Below are 23,582 nucleotides of genomic sequence, written 5' to 3' on the forward strand. Positions count from 1 at the left end.
TTAACCTCAATGTCTGCTCCCATTTCAATTACCAACACACACACACGCGCGCACACACACTCACACACATTCACACATTCACACAAGAAACAATTATAGTCGGAAATCACTGTAGCATGAAAAAAGACAGAATTCTTTAGCTGGGGGGAATACAGATCAAAGAAGACACTAAAATAATGGGACGTAATTACAAAGTTGAAAGGTTCAAAATCAAACATAATGATTACAGTGTTTGAGTTAGCCAGCAGCAATGGAGCACGGTTGGAATTTTCTGCATTGTGCATTGTTTGCAAGCTGCATGTGATGATAACGGCCAAGTTGAATAATCTGCATGGGAAGAAATGGCCTCATTGCCTCCGTGGCCTTTAGAATGAAAGCCCTTGTTGTGGCTTGTTTGCAGAGGACTCTCTGGCAACATCACACAGTTCAAATTTGTCGATAGACAATATCATGGCAGGTTGGCAAGGATTTATTTTTAGGGTATGTTTGATAGCGTAGGTTACCTCTGAGCTACATTGCTTCACCGCTCAATGTCTATTAGTGTAATACTAAAATAATGAGTCTCTTAGGCTGCGTTGGATCGGATTTGGTATTACATTTTTATTTGATTATACAGCTGAAACAATCCACACTGGCCCTTGTGTTTGTTTTGCTTGTAAGCTCGCAAGATATAATTTTCTCCTTCCTACATTAATTTCTACATGAAATTTCGCAAAGCTGAGACTTTCAGTGAAGCTATTGAAGCCCTAGGACAGAAAAGAAACCATGTTGGGATGGAGTTGCGGTTGCATTTTTTTTTTTTTTTTTTAATGCATAATTTCCCTTTTGTTGTTGTTTTTTTCTCTAATTGTGCTTTTGTGCTTCCAGCCCTGCTGTAGCTTTTGGCACAACTTATTGATAAAAGTAATTCATTTTACAGCGGTAGAGTTGTAATAGAACAATGCATTGAAGACAGTCTTTCTTCCTGCTGACTAAATGTATCACTCTCATCTGAAGCAGTTGTCGATGTGAGTTCTGTTGTTTTCCTTTATAATTAGTGTTCGGTAATTATTGCCCATGGAGCCTGGTACAGCTGCTAGGCATTTTATCGCTGAATCTTTAAACATGATTTCCAAATGGAAACACCATTCTAACGCAAGTGTTCTTCTCCCTCTAATTTCCAGGCAGATCTTCTGATGACCTAATGGAACTGAATTTACGAGTAGTGCTGTTTTGGGTCCTGGTGCTGCACTGTGGTTCTGCTGAAGGCAGCATCCTGTACCGGGTCCAGGAGGAGCAGCCTCCCAACACTCTTATTGGTAGCCTGGCAGCAGACCAGGGCCTGCCAGACTCGGGTCATCTCTACAAGCTGGAGGTGGGTGCTCCTTACCTTCGTGTCGATGGAAAAACGGGAGACATTTTCACCACAGAGATTCCCATAGACAGAGAGACCCTGAGGGACTGCCGAACCCTAACGAAGGGTAAGCCCTGTTTCCTGGAATTTGAAGTGTCAGTGACCGATCTGATACAAAACCAGAGCCCACGACTCATTGAAGGACGCATTGAGGTACAGGACATCAATGACAACACTCCGCAGTTTCCCTCTTCTGTGCTCACCATCTCTGTCCCCGAGAACACCATCATGGGGGCACTGTTCTCCATACCTCTAGCTACAGACAGGGACTCAGACAGGAATGGGGTGGCGGATTATGCTCTGACTGCAGGTCCAGACGCCGCGACCCTATTTGGTTTACAGGTGGCTGACGACAGGGGGGGTAAGCTCCCACAGCTTATTGTCCTGGGCAACCTAGATCGCGAGTTAAAGGATTCCTATGACCTCACCATCAAGGCTGTGGACGGAGGCAACCCTCAGCGCTACAGTAGCGCTTTGCTGAGGGTGGTTGTGACCGATGCCAACGACAACGCTCCCAAGTTTGAAAAGTCCACATATGAAGCGGAGGTGTCGGAAAACAGTCCAGTGGGGCACTCTGTGTTGCAGGTAAGATTCTAGTGCAAAAAGAGACTTGCTTTTAAACAATTTTGTTTTATTGTATTTTCATGTTGAATCAACTTGCAGTCTGAGACAAGTTAAATTGAAACCATATTTGTTTGTGCTGCTTGATGTGCTGTTTTGAATTCTATATTCAGCACCAAATAAACCACAATGCTCAGCCAATTTATCAAGATGTTTTTGAAAATTAGTCTGTGCCTCATGTTTGCGCAGTTTTATTCCACAGATTAGTCTTTAAGCGTAACTCCATATCAGAGAGAGTTTTTTTTTTTATCAGGGTTTTGTGCTTTAAAATATTTAGAAATGGCTTGACAGCTCTGAATGTTCAGAGTTGAGCCTCCAGTCTAAAGCTCTTGGAAAAACCAAGGCCAAATTAATTTCCCTGCTACTTCACATGTTTTCATCGTATTCATCTTTTTAGAATTAGTTTTATGCAAGTTGCTTCACTGAAATTAATTAATGTGCGTTTTTAAGTAATATGCATGTTAATAAGTGTTAGAGCATTTGCATGTTATGCTTGTACAGGTGATTAAGCTGCTTATTGCTTTTGTTGTGCTATTGTGCTTGCAGAAATTGAGTTAGAGATACACAATGTCTGAGAGTAGGAGTGAGACACTTTGTGTAGGATTTTCTCTACATACCGCTGTGAAATTGCAGTGGCTGTGATGAGAGAAATAGCAGCTCTAATATTTTGCCGCATGTTGTCATGTGAACCTTTTCTCCATTTTCTGGAATACAAGAACGGGGGGAAGAAGGGGAAAATTGCCCGTGGCATAAATATCAAGAGCAAAGGGGAAATGCAGTAATGGAATATGCCCAAATAAAGCTTCACTTGCTGTTCTTTGAAGTGATCAGACATCTGTTGATTCATTTATGCATTCATTGACCGATGATTAGTAGAGAAAATCCTACACTGGCGTCCTTTTAATTCTAACATCAAATCGTTTGGACATAAATCTTGCCTTTAACCACATTATTCTTTTTATTGTAGGTCAAAGCAAATGACTCTGACATGGGCCCTAATGGAGAAATTGAGTACACCCTTCACCAAGCAGTAGAACCAGTGCCGAAACTCTTACGAATCGATCGGTCCACAGGCATTATCTATGTGAAAGGACCACTGGACAGGGAGGAAATCAGCAGCTTGTCTTTCTACGTGGTGGCAAGGGATAAGGGTCCTCAACCTAAAAGCTCTAAGACGTTTGTAACCATTGAGGTGACTGATCAAAATGACAATGCTCCAGCTGTCGAGATCCGGGGGATAGGCCTTGTGACACACAGTGAAGGAGTGGCTAACATTTCAGAGGACATGCCTGTGGGAACAGCTGTTGCTCTGGTGCAAGTCTCTGACAAGGATGAGGGAGAGAATGCCGTCGTCACTTGTGTGGTCGCAGGGGATGTGCCCTTCCAACTCCGCCCTGCCAGCGACTCATCCAGTGACAACAAGAGGAAGTATTTCCTACAGACCACCACTCCCCTTGACTACGAAAGGGTTAGGGATTACAGGGTAGAGATCGTGGCTGTCGATTCAGGAAACCCGGCGCTCTCTAGTACAAACTCTTTGAAGGTGCAGGTGACTGATGTGAACGATAACTCCCCAATATTCTCCCCAACCGTGTTTGAAGTAGATTTTGCCGAAGAAAACCAACCAGGAGAGAAGGTTTTGGATGTTATGGCCTCGGATGCTGACAGTGGCACTAATGCGGAACTCCTCTACAATATCGTGGCTGACTCATCCATCAAAGGTCTGTTTGAGATTGACCCAAATACAGGCGAAGTCAGAGCCCGAAGTCCACTTGACCGTGAGCATAAAGAGCGCTATGAGTTCCGGGTCACCGCAGCAGATAAAGGGTCACCTGTTCATAAAGGAACAGCAACTGTAGTAATAAAAGTCCTCGACCGTAATGACAATGACCCCAAGTTCATGCTTAGTGGCTACAGCTTTTCAGTTTTAGAAAATATGCCCCCTCTAAGTCCAGTTGGCATGGTGACAGTCCTTGATGTGGACAAAGGTGAGAATGCCCACGTTCACCTCTCTGTAGAGCCAGACGGAGGGAAGTTTGTTGTTCAAAATGGAACAGGCACCATTCTTTCAAGCATCTCGTTTGACAGGGAGAAAGAGAGCAGCTATACCTTTCGTCTAAAAGCGGTGGATGGAGGAGAGCCGCCCAGGTCTTCATATGTGGGCGTTACCATCAATGTACTGGATGAAAATGACAATGACCCCGTCATCACCAAGCCCTCCAATTCCTCCTTCAAGCGCCTGTCACCTCTAGCTTCTCCAGATAGTCATGTTGAGGTAGTAGAAGCTGAAGACCTGGATAGCGGGCCGAATGCAGAGCTGGTCTTCAGTATTGCTGGTGGAAACCCTTACCAGTTATTTCGCATCTCCCCCTCCAGTGGGGAGATCACTCTAGCAAAAGAGATGACCCGGAAACACGGTGGACTACATCGCCTAGTGGTGCGAGTGAGCGACAGGGGGAAGCCTGCACGTCATGCCACTGCCCTGGTCCACATCTATGTCAATGAAACCATTTCAAATGTCAGCTTAGTGGAGGCTCTAGTTGGACACAGTCTTTACACTCCACTGGACAGGGACATTGCTGGTGATCCTGACAGTGGTTTTGCAGCACAGCGTAGTAATATTTTGTTTGGAAGCCTCGCTGGTGTGGCAGGTGTTGTAATGTTGATCCTGGTGGTGGTATTCATTCGACACCGCATCCAAAGAGAAACTAAGAGTGGGTATCAGGCTGGCAAGAAGGAAACGAAGGACTTGTACGCACCAAAACAGGCACCAAAGAATGCCAAAGGCAAACGAGGAAGAAAAGGCAAACCCCAGAAGTCCCCAAAACCACTCGGGGAAGAGGAGGAGGTCAGCCTTCAAAAGAGTCTCAAGTTCAACCTTGATGGAGTCAATGATAGCCCCAGGATACATCTGCCCTTAACATATTCTCCAGGAAGCCCTGATATAGGCAGGCACTACCGCTCCAACTCCCCCTTACCCTCCATCCAGCTGCAGGCCCAATCTCCCTCAGCCTCACAGAAGCATCAGGCCGTCCAGGACCTCCCTGCTGCCAACACCTTTGTAGGAACAGGAGGAGACGACAACTCTACCGGCTCAGACCAGTACTCAGATTACAGCTACAAGACCAGCCAACCGAAGTACAACAACAAACAGGTAAAGTGATGCCTTCTAGATGTACTCTCTCAATGGTCTGTTAGAGGAGGCGATGGTTCGTGTGTTGCATTGTTTGGGGGTACTGAAGAGGGATAATTAAATTCAATTTCAGAATAATAAGCTTATAATATTATTCTTATTAGGAGCAACCCTCATGGAGGATTATTATTGTCAGTGGCAGTAATATGCCATGAATGACTTACAAGACAATAACATGATAAGAAATTTGAATAAGTTGAATGGCTTTTGTTATCATTGCACCATCAGTCCAATTTGTGAAAATGTAAAACTGATACTTCAGAATGTATGGCAGATTTGTGACTATCGCTTCTTTCTTAGTCACGATAGATTTAATTATCTGCAATAAACTGTGCATAATGTGAGAGATGACAGATTAAGGAGAGGCAAAATGTTTTACTTTTTTTATTTGTATTTTTTTTTATTTTTTACTTAACCAGAATTGCATAAATTCTAGCTGTCAGGAAAAAGTTTCTATGGTCATAGAGACAAAGCTTAAGTGTTGCACAACAAGAAAAATGTACATGGCTCTTCATATTTTGGTTTGTTTTTTTCATCAGGTTGGCAGTAGAGTTGAACTGGGAAGGTCCATTTCTCAGTGACTTACTTATGCTCTCCTGCCTGACCTCTAGTGCTCTGATCTCCGCAGGTCACTCGCTCTTATCTCCCTGCCCCTTATGCTCTTATCTCTTCTTATCGCTACAACATTTGGCGAGGCTCTAATCGCCATGGAAACAGAAATATTAATAGACTCAGAGGGGATTACGAACGGCAAAATTGTAGAGTCTAGGGATAGAAAGCTAGTTTGTCTCTAGGTTTCTGTGTCATCTGCGAGCATGTGAATTTGCGTGTTGGACTTGCAGATGTGTGTTTGTGTCTGTGTGTGTGTGCTCAGAGGGATACTGAACACCATTATGCTTCAATAGTATAACCTGTTATCGTGCAGTAAAATGTCCATATGTTGTGATCCCACCAGTTAACGAGACAGCTGTACTGTATATGGACTTTTTGAAATGCATCCCGCGTCTCCCGACAACCACTTTGCTGAACTTTTCTTCTACGTGAGGAAAAAATTCCCCTGGTGTCTGTAGGAGGTAGACACAGTCTCACATAACTTCAAAGAGCCCCTCAAATCCAAAGACTGCCTACTACAGGGGCATTCCCGCTCAAACAAATGTAGTTCATCCATCACCGGCAAATGAACGTGTCTTACAGTTCTCGCTGCCTCTGAGTTTATTGAGTGATAACTGATTTATTTGCAAATCTCACAGATTGTAGCTCCAACAAAACACTATTACTGCTGCTACAGAGGAATTAGAAGATGGTCATCATTTTTTTATTCAAAAACATTTGGCTTCTGACGTGTGCAATTTGTGTTTCACACAAGACAAGTTGATATCGGCTTTTCAGACGCCTCCATACGTCAGATCACGGTGTCATACGTACAGAGCCGTTTGACATCCTCCTCGGCTTTGCAGATAAAGTTTGCTGCAGGAAAATTAGCAGAAAGAGAATTGGAAAATATGCCGCTGAGTTCTGAACGCATGTAGGTGACACATTTTTCTGTCGAGATATCTTCAGAGCCAGTATCACAGTTGGCTGGTTGGTAGTTTCAGCAGATGCTTGCTGACAGCTTAGGTGATCACAAGCCTTTGTGGGTGGAGTCAGTTTAGAGAACAGTCACCACTGTCTCCGTGATGGACAACATAAGGGACCGAAATGACTGCGAGCCACGGGGTGTGTCTGGGTATTTGTGTGTAGTGCCAATCTCTGTGTTTGTGTGTAGATTTTGGGGCTTAGCAAAAAGAGTGTTAATTGTAGCTGCGGCGCAGATGTGAGCTCTCAGCGCTTGACAGTGTTTGCGGTTTCTCAATATGATAACATAAATGCGTATGAGACATGACTCAAGTGATTGACAGGCTGTGCAAAAACACGGGCAGATGTTGAAGCTCATGTGACATACCTCAGCAGATGTTGTCTCATGTATGGCATCCCCTCTCACATCAGGAAGAACAGATTGACCGAAATATATAATTAAGTAACTGCCAAGTGATGTGACAGATGTAGAGTGGTGCCCTTGCTTTAATTAACTGTGCAACACTCGACAATGCCTTTTTATTGGGAACTTGGTCAGGTGTCTGGGTTTGTGCTAAACTTCTTGATATTTTGTCTGACAGCTTGTGTGTGAACAGATTATGAGCACACAGAACATAGCGTGCATTTTTAGCACTTCTTTTTTTTTTTTTTTTTGGTAGGCATTTGAAGGATTTTACCACAAAGCTAAGCTCCGTAACTATCTGCAGCATTATCGCTCTTTTTCTCCAACTCTCTCAGGCTTTAATTAAAGGCATTTTTACTTATGAATACCGGTCTATTGTTTGGGGAAAGCAGAGTCAGTGTTTAACAAACTAAATGAGTCTGATCTGGAAACTATATAAAGAAAAAAAAAAACATTTGTACGTGGGGGTCTTTTCACTTATGTTGTTGTGAGAATGAGTTTTGGCGTTTTAGACACTGACAGTGAGTTTAAAAAATATATTTTGCCAACTTCCACATCTTTCAAGAACTTGCTTTTTGGGTTCGGGATGGAATGAGATTAGGATAAGGGGCTAAGGCATGTAGTCATCAAGGGCTCAGGTTAATATAAGAGACTGTAGAATGCCTCATGTCAAGAGGCTTCACAGAGCCCACATACATGACCACAAGCAGCACATAAGCTATGGATTTGATAGGCAGTGGTAGACTGTATATAAATATTATTCACCACAAATGTACATAATTTATCCTGAGGGTGTCACTGCCCTCATATCTTTTCAGATATGAGACTATTTAGCCTTCTTTGCTGCAGCTTTTTAATTCTAGAAAATGAATATTGCACATAATCATTGTTTTTTTTACAATAGAATATAATTAATTTATCCACCATAGAATATATACATTTTACAGGAACATCCACACCTATAAGTGCACTTCTGAGTTCATCCTGAGACTGAATATTGCAATCTTTTAATACTGTATACTCGAGAATGGCTAGTTAAGGGTGCCAAAACCCAAACAGATGTTTCCGATGTCCTAATTTGATCACAGCATAATTTCGGCATGTGCCAGCTATATGTGCAAAGCAGTATTTGTTTTGTTTCCTATGCTCGGAGCTAGTTCTGCTATCAATTCAGAAACATTTTGATCTTCTCCCAAGAGTCTGCAGGGAATATTTCAGCCCTGTAATTGCTTTAGATTAACCCACTTTGGAACAGAATTCCTGAAATGCCGTTTCCGGGCTTTAATATATTACAACAGGCAAGCAGCTTCCTCTAAACACAGTTGAAGGCAGTTGGGCAAAAAATATCCATTGCCTCACAGCATATTCAAAGTAAATCCTTTTTTTTCTAAAATGCCCTAAAAATAAATAAAGAAAAAAGAACCTTAAAATGACAGGAATAGACTTAGACACCCGAAACCCTAAACCACAGTTGTAACCAGCGGTTGTCATGTACTGTATGTGTCTAGAACCAATGAAATTCAGAACCATGGACAGTGCTCTTTGCTGCCAACTCTTCCAAAGCCTCTTTGCAGATGGAGTACGGTTGCATCACGAGCGGAGAAAAAGATGACAAGCCCCTGTGAGGCTGATATAGACAGACTCCTGTCCTCCACGGCCCTTTGTAAACACTCTTTAGAATTTAACCAAACACTAATTAAATGTTTGAAATGCTAAATTTTAAAAAACGCTGCTGCTTTTCACTGAAAGTGTTGAAAAGGCACCTACACCTAGAAAATCTGAAAAAAACACCTGAGCCATTCTTTCTCCTCGTCCTGATTGAAAACCAATTTATTTGGCATGAAAAAAGCCTTAGCAAGTGCAAATGTAGCATCAAGTTAAACCCAAAAATGTCTCTCCATGCCAGATTGAAACAAACAGGATGAGCCGTCTGCATGATAAGGTGCCGTAGCTCCCCTGTGCTGAACAGAGGTCCGTACAATTGCTTCCATACTGCACCTGTTTGGGTTATATTGTAATTAAAGTGGGGACATTGGGAATTTCCCTCAGGGTCTTGGCAAGTTTAACCGTTCTCAGGTGGATGCTGCAATTCTGTTATCGAGCCAGGGTAGGCATTTACATACAGGAAACGTTTGGATATTAAGAGGGGAATAATTGTGAATAATGTGTGAATACAAAGCTGCACACCGTCTCATATGCCACGCATACATTGAAACAGTAATATCATATCATATTAACATTATCAACATCTATATTGTGACAAAGAACCAATATATTTACACAAACTCAAGCTCATTTACGCATTCACATTCAGTGTCATGGAAGTTCAAGGATTATTTCAGAAAAGGATGTTGAAATTCTTTACTTAGGTTCATATGGTGTCCTGGCACGGTGAGCTAAAAAACAAGAAGCTCCTTCTGACTGTCTTTGTGCTTTTAAGTTCCCCCCTTCATCACCTCCGAATGTGTGATATTGCATGATGGTTGCTGGAGAAACCAGTGACTCACATTGGCCATTAGAACTGATAATTAGCCCTTTTGGGTCCAACAGCTAGCACCTTTTTTTTTTCACACTTCACCTAATGAGAATCCTACTTTTAAACACAAGGCGATGTACGCGGTACGAAAACGCAGGGAAATAGAACTAAGACAGCAATCGCGGCCACTTGGAAGGCTGTAAATGTATCCCCAATGTACGTTCACACTAGTCAAATACTTTATCAAAAATGGATGTAGTGTCGTCCTGCTGTAGGCCGCTCGTTCATCTCCATTGCTTACTGCAGACACCTAAAGCCACTCCGGTGGATTGTTAGAGCAGGAAAAGGGATAGAGTGAGTCACTGTGAGTCTTAATTAACCTGCTTCTTTGTTAAGCAGGGCCCACACTTTGTGAACTTTAGGCATCTCCTTGAGCTGGGATTAGCCCAATTTAGCCCAATACTGCTGTTTGAACCCAGCAGAGGTGTGTTACAGACTAGGCCGGAGGCAACATTTTTGCACTTGTTCTACAAGTCTGTGACACATTATTCTCTCGTACCTCCGCTCAAGACCAGTGAAACCCTGGAAATCATCGGAAATATGCCATCTGGATTTTCCGTGAGTAGTCGGTGGGGGGAAAGCGAGGAGTGCAGCTGACTTATTCTCCCTATCTTCTCCTATCTCGGTTTCCAATCTGCCTTCCAGTATTTTTCAAACAGGCACGACACACAGACATATACCAACGCACACACACGCAGAGAAAAAGACACCCACACACGGCTCTTTGTGCACCGCATATTTGCCCTGGCTGATTACCCAGAAAAGGAATGCTAGAAGGAAAGTGAGGTAAAAAAAAAAAAAAAAAAAAAAAGAAAAGCATTGTAGATGCTGGAATAATTTACTCTGCCTGTGCTGCATGTTTTCTCACTGTTTCATAGCACAAAATGCGCGAGTCAATGCATTGTGTTTTACACTGCATTGTAGTGAAAATGCTATGTTATGTACTCACCAGTACTGCTGCCATTTCACATCTGTTTCCAAATGTTGGCTCAGACTTTACTATGCTTGTTCGGTTGCCAAGCCTTCTTATACACAGCCTGGTGACCTTGGTCTTATTTTTATATATATACATATATATATATATATAGTATGCCTAGTACTCAATGTTTTTTTTTTCTTTTTTATAATTGGAGCATATTACCTCTGAGAATCGCTGCTAGTACAGTTATGTAACTTAACTTTCTAGAAAACACCTACTATTTTCCAGTGTATTGTTATATATAGTATACACACACCTACATGCCATCACTTAAATCTGCTTGTCAGCCTTCGTTCCATTGTTGTTGCCTTTGTAACGCACTTTTATCTTTTCTTGAGGCTTTTCAGCAGCATTTAAACACATTTCAGCTGCTCTGAAAGTCTGTAAGTTGTATAACTTTATAACGAACTGAGTGTTTTAGCTATAGGTTGCATGAGTTACTGCAACAAACTGATTATTGAAGTAGGATTATTACTTTCAGCTCAGGTTCGGTGATGTTTCTGACATGGAAAACAAACACCGAACAGGCTTTTTTTTTTTTTTTTTTAAGAGCAGCAGCCAGTAATGAATGCACTTCATGCTACTTTGATCCAGGCTTGATGGAGCCAAGGCATGGCTGGATCAAACAGTCATAAAGATGACAGGAAGCCGATCCTCAGGAGAAGGCTTTCATAGGTTTCAATACATTTTAATTGGGATTCTTGCAGTATTGGAGAAAGCACATAACATGAGGGTACAGATAATGTACACAGTGGAGTTGTTTGTCGTGATGTTTCATACATCTCCCTTTCCCCTTCTCTCTTCCGTGGCAAATATCAAGTCTGCTCGGTCCATAGTTTGGCAAGACCATGCTGTCATCGTTCGGGTTGCTGACACAGAAAGTTGGACTGGAATGCAGACACTAATGCACAGCAGGGTGGTTAAAGGGCAATTTACCAGCCCTCAGTGCTAGAGTTGGCAGATAGGCAGGACATGAACAACTGGGAGTCAGGCATACAGGCAAGCAGGCAAATGGGACAGACAAACAGGTAACAAGAGAAATGTTTGGACTGAGAAGTAACATTACCTGGCTGTGAGCAGCCCTCGACAAACACTGGGACTAATTGCTGATGAGGAGCAGCTTCGGCAGACAAGTGATGGGGTCGGGCTACCTACAGCGGAGGGAAACTGTGGGCAGGGGAGCACTGACACCGAATACACAGAGACAGGAGAGAGACAGACTGAGGCTGAGTGTGAATCTGTAAGGGAGGGAAGAGAGTCGAGATGATGTGGGGAGCACAGTGACTCTTGTGTGTCCGTGTGTGTGTGTGTGTGTGTGGCTGAGCTGCAGTCAGCATTGAAAACGAGATACGAGCAACACAAGCGATTGTGCTCGAGATAGAATTGGACTGTATCAGAGGTAGACGTTGGTGGAAAAAAAGAGTATTTGTATGCATATTCAGTTTTCTGGTGAAGGACTCGGTTACAGGTCACATAATAGAGGACAATACAAAGTAGAGCATAATATATGCTTGACTGAAGAAGATCTTGGCAAAGTGTAACTTTTGGGATGATACTGCAGACGAAGAGACGGTAAAAAGGTACGCTCAAGTTGAAACAGGTTACCAAGGACAGCAAGGGAGAGCGTAGCGCGCCGATTAATTTGCAGCTTTTAATTGTGTAAACAGACTAATCATCAAATCACAAACAAAAGAACAACCAGAGTTCATCCCATTATCCGCAAGCAACTGTACACCTGTACTAAGTAGACTCCATATGTGTGTTTACCTCGTGTAACGCCTGATAAAGACGGTAGTGTCGAAACCTTTTTAGCAATCACTCAGTGTGCTCCACTCCCCTTTTTTTTGTCATCTACAAGTTGCCCGTAAGAAATGAGGAAAATACTAAATAACATTACGCCGCTCAGTTCCACGAGTCTTCTGTATTGCTGAGCCGCTCCCACCCAGACTTGCTTCCTCTCCCATTAGAAAATGAAGCCAAAGACTCCAGAGCCCTTTCATTATTTTCTGCTGAAGCATTGCCTTTAAATACTGTGTGCTCCTAATTTCATTTTGTTTAGGATGGCTGAACACGAAGACTGAACTGGCAACTTCCCCTTCGGGACAATAATTAAGTTAAAGCATAATACAATATTCTCCACACATCCTGGAAAGATTTGGGCTATCTACACAACGAGACATTCGCAGGAAATACATACATTAAATACTTGAAAAAGTTAAATATATGAAAGCATTGTATAGGATTTTCCTCTTTCCCATTATGAATGTTTTTCATTGCGCTACTACAAACTATTTCTAATTTATAGACGTGCTACTGGTGTGTCTCTGCAGCAGACTTGAATCTCACATTCCTCAACAGTTCCCCACTCAGCGATTTATAGTAACATACAACATGTATGAAGGATGTCAAATACATTTTCTGTTGTTTGTTTTCTTTAGTTTCGTCAGTGTTGCTTTAAAAGTCAAGGTGTTTGTCCTCGACATGCCTGTAGGAACTGTAACTGCTGTCTCTCCAGCAGCCGAAGTTACGCAACAGCCAGGCAGGCATCTTTTTTAGACATTTAGCTCATTGACAAAAATAGCTAACCAACTATGAACATGCTGTATCTCATCCAAAAGCTGGATGTATTGATTTTTTTTTTCTTTGTTGCAAACACACCACCACCTTTTGGAAAAGACACTGAGGAAGGTTGTGTTTAGATTGCCAAAGCCTGGGAAAGACTGGGTGTACAATATCAAATAATCTCCTTTGGGTCTGCTAACACTACACTGCGAGGAGAAAAGGAGCAGTGTTGAATCCAATGACCGAATTTAAATAACAACCACAACAAAGTGATCCAACTTGGGTATGACTTTATTTATGCAGGTCTAATAATGTTGCCGCATAGGTCTCGAGTCCTCGAGCCTGAGATCCTCAAACTCCGCCCCTTCATGTCTTCTTTGGTGTGTCTGCTCATTGCTATTAAAAACTGTGCAGTGCTGGTGGAGATTGAGGCCAAAAATATTCACATAACATCCCTCAGACTTCCTTTGAAGTATCTTGCCAGGGTAGAGAGGGTGTGTGTGTGCGTTACCTTGAGTTACAGTAGACGGAGACGGATGTCAGCTGTGCGATCTGGCTCCGCGCAGTATAAAAGATGGCACGGCTCAATAATCAAGGCTTATGCGGAAACGCTTGGTGTACAGACTGCCTGCTATACTCAGCACATTTACAATTTCTTGGCATCCCCCATGTTTCCCCCTCTGATGCCGTCTTGTTTCATGTTGATTTAAAGACTGGAGCACCGGAATATCAGGATACATCCTAATTATTCAGGCGCCAATCAACTGTCGAAACTTAGAGGGACCGAGTTTCTCTAAAACTCTTGTGACTGAACCAAGTCAAATCCTATTTGAAGTGTTCGGCGCTAATTAGCATGCAGATTTCTCGTTTTTTTTTTTACACCAACAGACCAATGGCGGTGCCAGATTTATTGGTGGGTTCCAGGTAGTTGAGGAGAGAAGATTAAAATTCCAGTCATCTCAAAGTCAGAATCCATGGATCATGATTACAGCTGGGTTTACATATTCCACACCTCAAGTTGCACGTCTGACAGGAGGCCAGTAATCATGGGGCTTAAGCGAAAATTAAATTCGAGCTTGTACTTAAAAAATGTTGCCAATCAAAACAAAATTACAAATTACTGAGATATTAGAAATACAGTAGGAATAACATAGCATGTCTCTGACAAATTGTACTGTACTGAAATGGATTGTCTGTACATTCTGAATGTAGTTACTTCATACAATGCATTTTATTAATTAAGATATTTAACTGTCTTGAAGGCACTGGGGTCTTTCAGGAGTGTGTATATATGGTACTGTGTGGAAGACACCAATTAACACTGGTTGCTGACAAGTGCTAGACTGGTGTGGGCTGGAATTGTAAAGTTGATACCAGTGGCCATGTGTGGGGTCTAGTGTGTCTGGTCGCTTATTTCTTTTGTTTGGTTACTATCAAGAAATTAGAATCAGTTTGAACTCAATTAAACGGGCAGTATGTACGAATTTTTGTTGAAAATGTTCAGGAATTACACCAAAATGATCATCCCGGACCAAGAATCTTACATGCAGCGTAAGCACTAGCCCTCCCCTGGTCCCTGATGGCAGCTACAATTAGCATCAGTTAACGCTTACTCTTGTGACATGGGGCCCCATATTTGTTTTGACTATGACTTTGACAGTATGTGCGATATGTTCGGATGAGAAATCATTTGCAAACCATTGTTGAGCATATAAGTATTTTGCTATTTCCCACTACTCCAGGTAACAGAGCGGGGGATTGACTCCAAACGGTCCCGCTGATAAACCCTCTAACTAGAGGGACGATCAACATGGCGAGGGGCACGAGAGACAGCAGAGAGGCAAATTACTTCAATTAGCAGACTTGTCCTAATGAGAGAAGCATTCTCTGAACTAGGACATGAGGATTGATTTCATTTGCACCTCACTCTCAGACCGAATGATTTGGCCGTCTAAGATTAGTTGGCTCAGCCTTTAGCAGTGTAGCAAGACAGACAGATGTAGATTATGCGCTTAGGCTGTAAACCCAAGGGAGTCATAAACTTTCCAGTATGTAAAGCATAATTAACATACTTGTCGGTTGCTGTCTGGAGAGCCTTTCATTTCATAATTTTTTTTCTAACAAGACATTGCAACAAAACTTGTAAAATGTGCCAATAGAGTGTGATACCACTGGGTGCATGCTGTTTATTTTAGGGGTATGAGAATACAAACATTGTGTGAAACATGTTACTTCCAGTTTGCCTGTTGTTTTGAACAGATTTTTTACTGGCATTGTACTCCAGGACTGGTGCGACATGGCGAGGTGATTAAAATTTCAACAACAGTGTATCGAGTGCCTCCGACTGAGGTGGTGTTGGGGTTTGATAGTATCTCAGCAAATCCAACGCCAATATCAAACTCTCTTATCTCTTGCTTCATTTGCAAAATAAGTAATGTTATAAAGAGCTATTACTATACAAATTCAGATTCAGTTAAGTTGTGGGATGCTTCTGTTGAGCGAGACCAAAAATGAATCAACATCGACATGAATTGAGCTATCATGACCTGTAGCTATGAGCAGCAAAGGGTACAAAACATTGATGGTTGACTGATATTGATATTGTTCTGACAAACTTAATGACCCGCTACAACCACGTTCAAATAGAACAGGTCCTGTTTAAGAACTATGAGGCTCAAAATATTGATTTAATGTACCTACAAAGACACAATACTCCATTAACTAAATCATCCAAGGAAGAGACGTGTGAAATGATTTGTCCAGTCCGAACATAGCCATCCAGTCTAGCCTACATCACTTCATTGGTACGTTCTCATATCAAAGATCTGCTAGTCGATGTAATGTTTGGAAAACAGAAGTAAGAGGATATTACACACACTAATCTCGATTCGCCTGACAAATAGATTATAGACACCTTCAAAGCTGATCACAATCTTGAAACCGTCACCCGCCACCATATAGAATTTCCATCGATTAGCTTCAGCTGATAGAATCTACCAACCCATGACGCTTTGATAGAAAAGGGAGCGGTCAGAGCTGTCATGTTGTCAGCATCGGTCTACACAGAAGAGTAGATCAAAGATTTGTTAGCATCGGAGCTTCATCTATGTGTTTCTGGATCCTGAATGCAAAAGTCTACCACAATAGACAATCAATATGACAAAACAATATGAGTACGAGCTTAAAGAGGACAGCTGGTAACTATATGAGGTTGCGGTGGTATATTTTATTTACCCAGCTGTGGTTACTGTTTCATGCATGTCAGCTTTAGTGTCTGACTTATGCATAGAAGATTTTTTTTATTTTTTTTAATAATGTAACAGCGTATTGATTTAAGGGTAAAGTGGCCGTGACAAAAGTCTGCCTGATGAATGGCAGTTGTAACTGAACTATTTGTGCGGTTGCCCTGACCGCCAACCTTGAGCCCTCTTGATGTCATCAAAAATGCCCAGCAATTGCTGACTCGCTCTTTGATGTAGAGGAAAAATAATTAAAGTGATGCTAGTGATCTATATACGTATTAAAAAAAGTGATGGCCCCTCCCTATCGATCAAGCCTGATGAAATGTCTGATGAAAAGCCAGTCGTTCACGATGATCTGCTCTCGTTTTTTTCCTCAGGGCTGCTTTTTCGCTTTTCCGTGAGGGGGCACATGGTCAGATTCCGTCTTTTTATGTATAAAATAAAATGAAATGAGTAACTCCTTTAGGTAAAGCCGTGTGGAGGCTCAGCTCCCTGATGGCGTTGCCTTTAGCTTAGATATTATATCACCAAACATCCCAGCCTCCTTACCTTCTGCCAGGCAGATTAGTGCTTTTATCAATAAGCAGCTTAGCACCAAAGTGTCCCTCAATAATATGCCATGGTATTTTTTTTTTCTCCCGCTGCTTTAACTCCTGGGCTTCTCTTTTTGTGTATTTTTGCTCTGACACATTCTCATAACCTCACATTTTTTTTCCCCCTGTTTTCACACCCCAAAATATCTCCACTTTTCTTTAACTCCGGGTATTAACCTTTGACTAAAAGGAACCGTGATACATAATGTATTCTTCTCTTCAGGTCACATTAGGAACCTAGACAGGGCCCTGGAGGACCAGAGAGCAGCATCCCCATCAGACATACTACCCCATTAGAAGCCTGCAGTGCACCATAAAACCCATTAAGGTCCATTAGGGAAGTGCTCTGGCCTAGAGACACCTTTAAGTCCGGTCAGCCACAAAGGTGCACAGTTACAAATGGTGTAAAAGTTATTTGATTTGTCTTTTTGAAACACCATGTTTTCCTTTGGATATTTTATTCAGAGCTATTTCTCCTTTGTTACAGAAAAAGCATTGTTTTATGTGTCATCAATTTTCCCACATAGCTTCTGAAACTTAATTTGCATCTCTGTCAGTAAGTCTTAATTATCCCTGCATCCAGTGATGTTCGGTGACAGCTGTTTAACTATACAGCTATGGCGCACATAATGTACATTTTTCACAATAAATAGGAATTAGCATAAGCGTTATTGTGCCCAAAAAGAGATCCCTGCTGAGATTTCCCCCTCAGTCTTTTGTCACCGCTCTTCAAGCAAATGGCAGCTTTTTCGCCCTCCTTCCACCGGAACAATTGCATTCAGCCGAGAGGTTTCACATACTGCCTCTTATGTGATCAGAGCACTGCTTATTACGTTTGATGATCCTGACCCAAATCTTCCAAATGCAGACACATTTTTTCAAAGTGAGTTTGAAATTTCCAAATCCGAGATCAAGTCGAAAAGGTGAATCCCTGACTCGGCCATATAAATTGCGCTTCTAGGGTAAAAAAAAAATACATTACAAAAAGATAAAACAGCATCATGACCGTCAAATCCTATCTGTGTCCTAATCTGTGGTAGATGTTCACAACATTTGGTGAACATCGCCAACAGCTTACAAATATATATGTCAAAACCGACATTATTTTGTCGAAACAGAAGTTTGCCAGCGAGTTTTGGAGCACTGCTTAATGAGTGCTTTTTAATTAGCTTTGGGAAAACATTTCTCTTTGTGACAAACTGTCGTGAGTTTATGATTAATTTCATGTGTTTTTTATTTGAGGGGGGGGCGCAGTAGAGAACTCATTCTCATTATTTTGTTCCTCCAGTCTCACTCGCGAGCACACATTTTTTGTTTGTTTCGTTTTTGCTGTATTGCTGCACTTTATTATTCATAAAGAGCTGATGATGGATAAACATATGCAAACGAGTTACATTCTTTGAATTGTGTTCTTCACATGCATTATACGAGTCTGTGTAACTGGTCATTGTTGTACTTGTAATGCAATTCTGGTGCTTTTAGTTTCCCCGTTGCATGACTGAGGCTCTAATGGAGTTATGTTTACAGTATATTGGAGGATTATTCTCTATATGCTTGAGGGGGAGGGGCGCCAATAAACTTAAGATGTTTTAAAAATGGCCCCTGAAGGGTTACATAGAAAAAACATCCATTTATAATCCTGTGTTTATGTAATACAGAATAATGTATTCTGGTATTTATATAAGCACTATTATTTTTCGATGTTAGTAAAATTGAAATGAACTTCAGAAGAAGGGAAACCACTTGAAACACATAGCCTCTAGTGTTCCAGAGGAGACTTTTCTTTTTCTTTTTTTTTCACATTTCAAGTGGATATGCTCTTTTCATTCCTCTTTTTCTTTTCTTTTATCACATTTTGCTCTTTCTCGCAGCCATAATGTCACTTACAGTCTCATTTGTAGACAGATATTCTAACTCCGGAATGTTTGCACTAATTGTACGAATATTTTCACTTGAGAGAAATTACGTCTATTCAAATTATTTTGAATCGTGCAACACTGCATTTTATATCTAGCATTTGCAAAGGGCTTTTACAGTATCTATCTTGTAACTTGTTATACACGGGTAATGGGCAGAGAGCTTACTGATGAGTTAGCGAGCAAAAAGAAAAAAAAAAAATCAACAGCGATGTGATACTATCCCGAGTGTGTTTGCCTCGGCAATCAAAGCGAGTTAGAACAATGAAGAACGGCTCTGCGAGAGGGGTTTTGACGTGTTTGACTTTATGCTAACGTTAATTCCAAATTGATGAGCACTTAAGTGTTATCAATAGGATTTTGGAATGCATTGTAAGCCGGTAAGAGCCGAATGAATGGGGGCGACGGTTATGCGGCTATGCCGTTTACATTTCTGATTAGAGACCTCGCTCCTCCGATGCTTTTAACTGAAGCAAGAAAAGACAGAGGGAAGAAAAGAACCATGTCAGGAGGAAAATCATCTCATTAATTTTGATGTGCTCAACACTTTCAATGTGAATCTAAAGGTAACATCAAGATTTCTCACAAAGGTTTCACTTTATTAGCGGAGCAACCAAGGTTTTGACGCATTTCAACACTTTCGACAACTATTAAGCAATTAGAACAACTCATTTTACATTTAGATAATGTGCATCCGTATGCAGTTTTAATTTCCCTGGGTAAATGATCATGTTGTGACTTGTTAGAACTGCCGTAGGAGCCTTTGTGAACACCAACAAGGCTGTAGTTGTCACCTCTGAAAACATTGAATGCATTTGTGGGTATTTTAGAACGTCTGTTACCTGTTTTTCCACAAGACTTAGACGAGAACACAAGTGTCACATCCGTATGTTCATTGCGGAGACAGCTCTGCGATGTGTTGCTGTGAGCTGAGAGCTGTAAAGGTGGTCTTGTTTACACGTTGTATGTGTTTTTAACACGTGTGGAAGAGGAAGATTGTGGCTCATGGAGCATTTGGCTCCGGAAAAGTTTTTCAGCTGAGGAGTTAGAGGCATCGTATCTGTATTTTTCACAAGTGTATCATCACCTGGAGGGTTTTGTTGCCTTTGAACGAGCCTTTTGTGTCCACAGAGGGAGCAGGTCTTCCTCATAGAGTACAATATGTTGCACCAAAATGTTTTCCAGTTGCCTAGAACGAGACAAACTGAACACCGGCTCTCAAGAGGGCCTTTTGCGCGTTTTCGTCAGTGTAGGGGAGGGTTGGATGATGAGCGGTTTAAAGGCTGGCTGCCTCTAGATGCCACACACTGGACCTTTAAAACTAATTGTTGGATGCAATAGGACTGTCTTGCTAGCAGGCTGACAAGATCCAACATGAAAATAAGATAGTTTTGGGAATTTGTTTGACCCCTTGCTCTTCCTTTTAAGCTAAATTTAAATATCACATAGCTATTTCTTGTTTGCTGTTACTGTTAGGCTACTGGGGAGAAATTTGTGGTGGAATTAAAGATGAGCAGATTTGCCCCCCCCTTGAGTGTGTTTTTTTACGGCCTTGGGGCAATCATTTTTCGACTCACCTGTAGCTCCATGAGATCCTCTTATGAGCCGGAGGGAGATGGTAGCCATCTGGCTCGTAGGCATCCTCTGGCCAGCCTGCTCCTTCTTTTTTAATGTCGGCAGTTTAGGTTTTTTACTTGTATGGATGAAAAGAATCGACGGCCAAGTTCTCCTAACTGTCAGACAGTCCAAAAAGCCTCAAGTCTCAACCAAACGTAAAATCCTGTAACCAAAATCACACCCTCTTTACAATACGTATCATTAATGACCTTTTCCCCAATCGATCTTTGCATCCTTTACTTTTCCTGTTTCGTTCTCACCGTGCCCTTTCTTTGCGTCTATTGTTAGAGAGACGTCTCGCTAACACATTACATGTCCTGGACTATTAGATAAAATGGCGGGAGGTACATAGTGCACTTTGATGGAGAACACTGCATGCGCTGCTTCCTGCTAACAATCCCACAATGCAGTGTGTCACATTTTTGAAGATGTGAAACTGCTAATAATTACAACCAACTCGTGTGTCTGATGATGCAAAATGCGATGATTTTAATGCCCACTACAGATACAGTACAGGCAGTTGTAAATAATTGGACCAGAGTGTTATTTTAGACGCAGTATATTGCTTTTCTAACTTTACTCTCATCCAGGCAAACGTCTCAAAAACAACCTACCTTCACAGTTTTAATATGTTCTCCCAGACTTTCACTTTTCAGACATGACTTGTTGCATAAAGCTGCACTATTACGACATTGTTAAGAAGAAATGCTATATGGGTGGAAAACAAAAAGAAAAAGAGGGACGAATGAGTCATCCAGCTTACATCAGATACTGACGTACACTAATGTAATGATGAAAAGAAATCAAAGTAACATGCATGGGAATTGGGCGGGAAGCGGAAAAGAAAAAAAAGACTAAAATAGCCTCGCTGTCGTAAGAAAACACGTCTATTCAAAACGCCAACAAAATGGTATCCCCGTGAAACACTTATGACCGTTCTTATCATTCGTGAGACGGAATTGCTTGTCAGATAACTGCACGAGCAAGCGGAAACATCTCGCAGTTAGATGCGGTAATTGCAGACTTACCTACACGCCGCAGACAATTCAGGTTAATTACACCTGGTGAAGGATGCGTACACACATTACCCACCGAGGACCAAGCGTGCAATATGATTGCCGACTACGCCGCGCTTCACGAGCCAAAGAAAGTGTTTTTTAACCTCCAACTGAGAGGTTTTTTTGCACCGAGGAAGCATCACCACAGTACTCATTATAGGGCTCAGGTTGGAGGTAGAAGCACAGCCAATAAAAGTTTGTCGAATTCTGCCTGTGATGCATCCAGGAGTGCCAGATCAGCATGTTGCCTGGGCTTCATTGCAGGAGGTACATATAGAGAGGAATGAGGGGGCCATGGTCAAACCAAGCTATAAGCAGCTGTTCCTGTCTGATATTTAGTCTAAATCAAGCATCCGCCCTCCATTCAAAATTGTGAGCTTTGTAAAAAAAAGAAAAGAAAAAAAGAGTACAATTGCAAGGATACGCCACGTTACTGATTCATTTAGACCCCCCCGAATGAATGCTAACATCGTTCAGACGCGCCCCTCGGATAGATGATTTTACTCCAGGCTATAGGTTGCTACTGTTACTGGGACATGCATTTCGATTAGGCTCAGCGAGCATGTCCACGCAGGCAGGCAAAAATTGTGTGTGTACAGAGTGCACTGTAGCATGGGTTGCATCCTCATCTCCAGCGATCGGGGAGAGGGCAGGTGTTGGCAGAGGTTGGAGGATAGATGGTGATGGGTGGTTGGCTTAAGAACGGGGGAGGATCGAGGGGCCGGGTTGTGGGCCAGATCTCGTCCTTGCAGTTATGAAGGAGAAACAAACTGATCTGACAGTGACAAATGAACCATCTCCTCTTCCCCAACTGCCAGTTTTCTTCCTCACCGACTCCCTTTTCCCACCCTCAGTCTCTTCCCTATCCCCCTGCTATTTTCTCTCCGAGCTTTTTCAACCCGTCTTCTTCATTTTTCACCTACCAAGCTCTTTTTCCAAACTCAGTTATATATTTTTTACCCTCCTTTTGTTCTTGCTCCTTGTGATGCTCTTTTACTGCTCTGCCTCCCACTATAACCTTCCCTTATTCTCTCTTTTGTTTTCGCCCTGTTGCTCGAGCAATATCTGAGTTGTTTTTTTGTTTTTTTTTAGCTTTTTGAAAAAGGGGTGCTGCTGCATTCTATCACGAAGTGGTTTATTTAGTCCGTCGAGTAGATAGACCGACTCCGGCACACACTAATGACTTCCCCGCCTCTGTTTCATGTCACCGATGCGACTAACATGGCATTTAAAAACTATAAATTGCCTTGCATGTATCAAACTTTTATTGCTTTTGAGTGGGATTGTCATAGGCGGTTGCCATTAAGCGGTAGACACTGAAGTAGCACGAAGGATGAAGGCATAGCTCAGCAGTGATTATTGTTAAGGTTTAATGACTGTCTTGCTCCTGTAATAGACCTTCTGGGGTGTTGAAATGAGATGCCAAGCAGAGAAGACAATTAATTGCTTGGCTTCCTTTTGTCCCCGCCCTCATCCCCCCTGTGTGTTGGACTGCAACCTGATAAGATAAAGGCTCAGGGCCACCCTAATACCTTTAGAGACTCATCTGATTCTTTTTTTTTGCATTTCTTTTTTTTTTTTTTTTGTTGAGGGTGCATAGCGAGCGTAAGGTTGCATTTTGTTGGTATTTGACATAGAAATCCTGTAATGCTCCGCAGGTGGACTTTAAAAAAAAATAATAAAAAATCAATAAGAAGCAGGAAAACAAAAGAAAATTGCATCTGACAACGAATGTATACTTTCACGTGGAGATGGAGATATTTCTATCGAGCCGCGATAACACTTGCTGTTCTTAGATTGACGGAGTGACGGAGCGACTAGACATCACATTTCCAATACACACAAATCAATGGCGGGAGGAATGTGTCCTGCGTGCTCCGTCCTTCCTCGCTTC

General features: G+C 42.0%; 1 protein-coding gene across 1 annotated transcript in view; it reads left to right on the forward strand.

Annotated features, from left to right (window-relative positions):
• The window catches only part of pcdh1a (protocadherin 1a), a 92,865-nt gene that overhangs the window by 8,465 nt on the left and 60,818 nt on the right, over positions 1–23,582 (forward strand). The window contains exons 2-3 of the mRNA XM_030438327.1: positions 1,164–1,978; positions 2,982–5,168. Of these exons, the coding sequence (XP_030294187.1) occupies positions 1,184–1,978; positions 2,982–5,168 (2,982 nt within the window). The 5' untranslated portion in view covers positions 1,164–1,183. The remainder of the gene's footprint in view (positions 1–1,163; positions 1,979–2,981; positions 5,169–23,582) is intronic.

Source organism: Sparus aurata, chromosome 13 (assembly GCF_900880675.1).
Source record: "Sparus aurata chromosome 13, fSpaAur1.1, whole genome shotgun sequence".
Taxonomy (NCBI): Eukaryota; Metazoa; Chordata; class Actinopteri; order Spariformes; family Sparidae; genus Sparus; species Sparus aurata.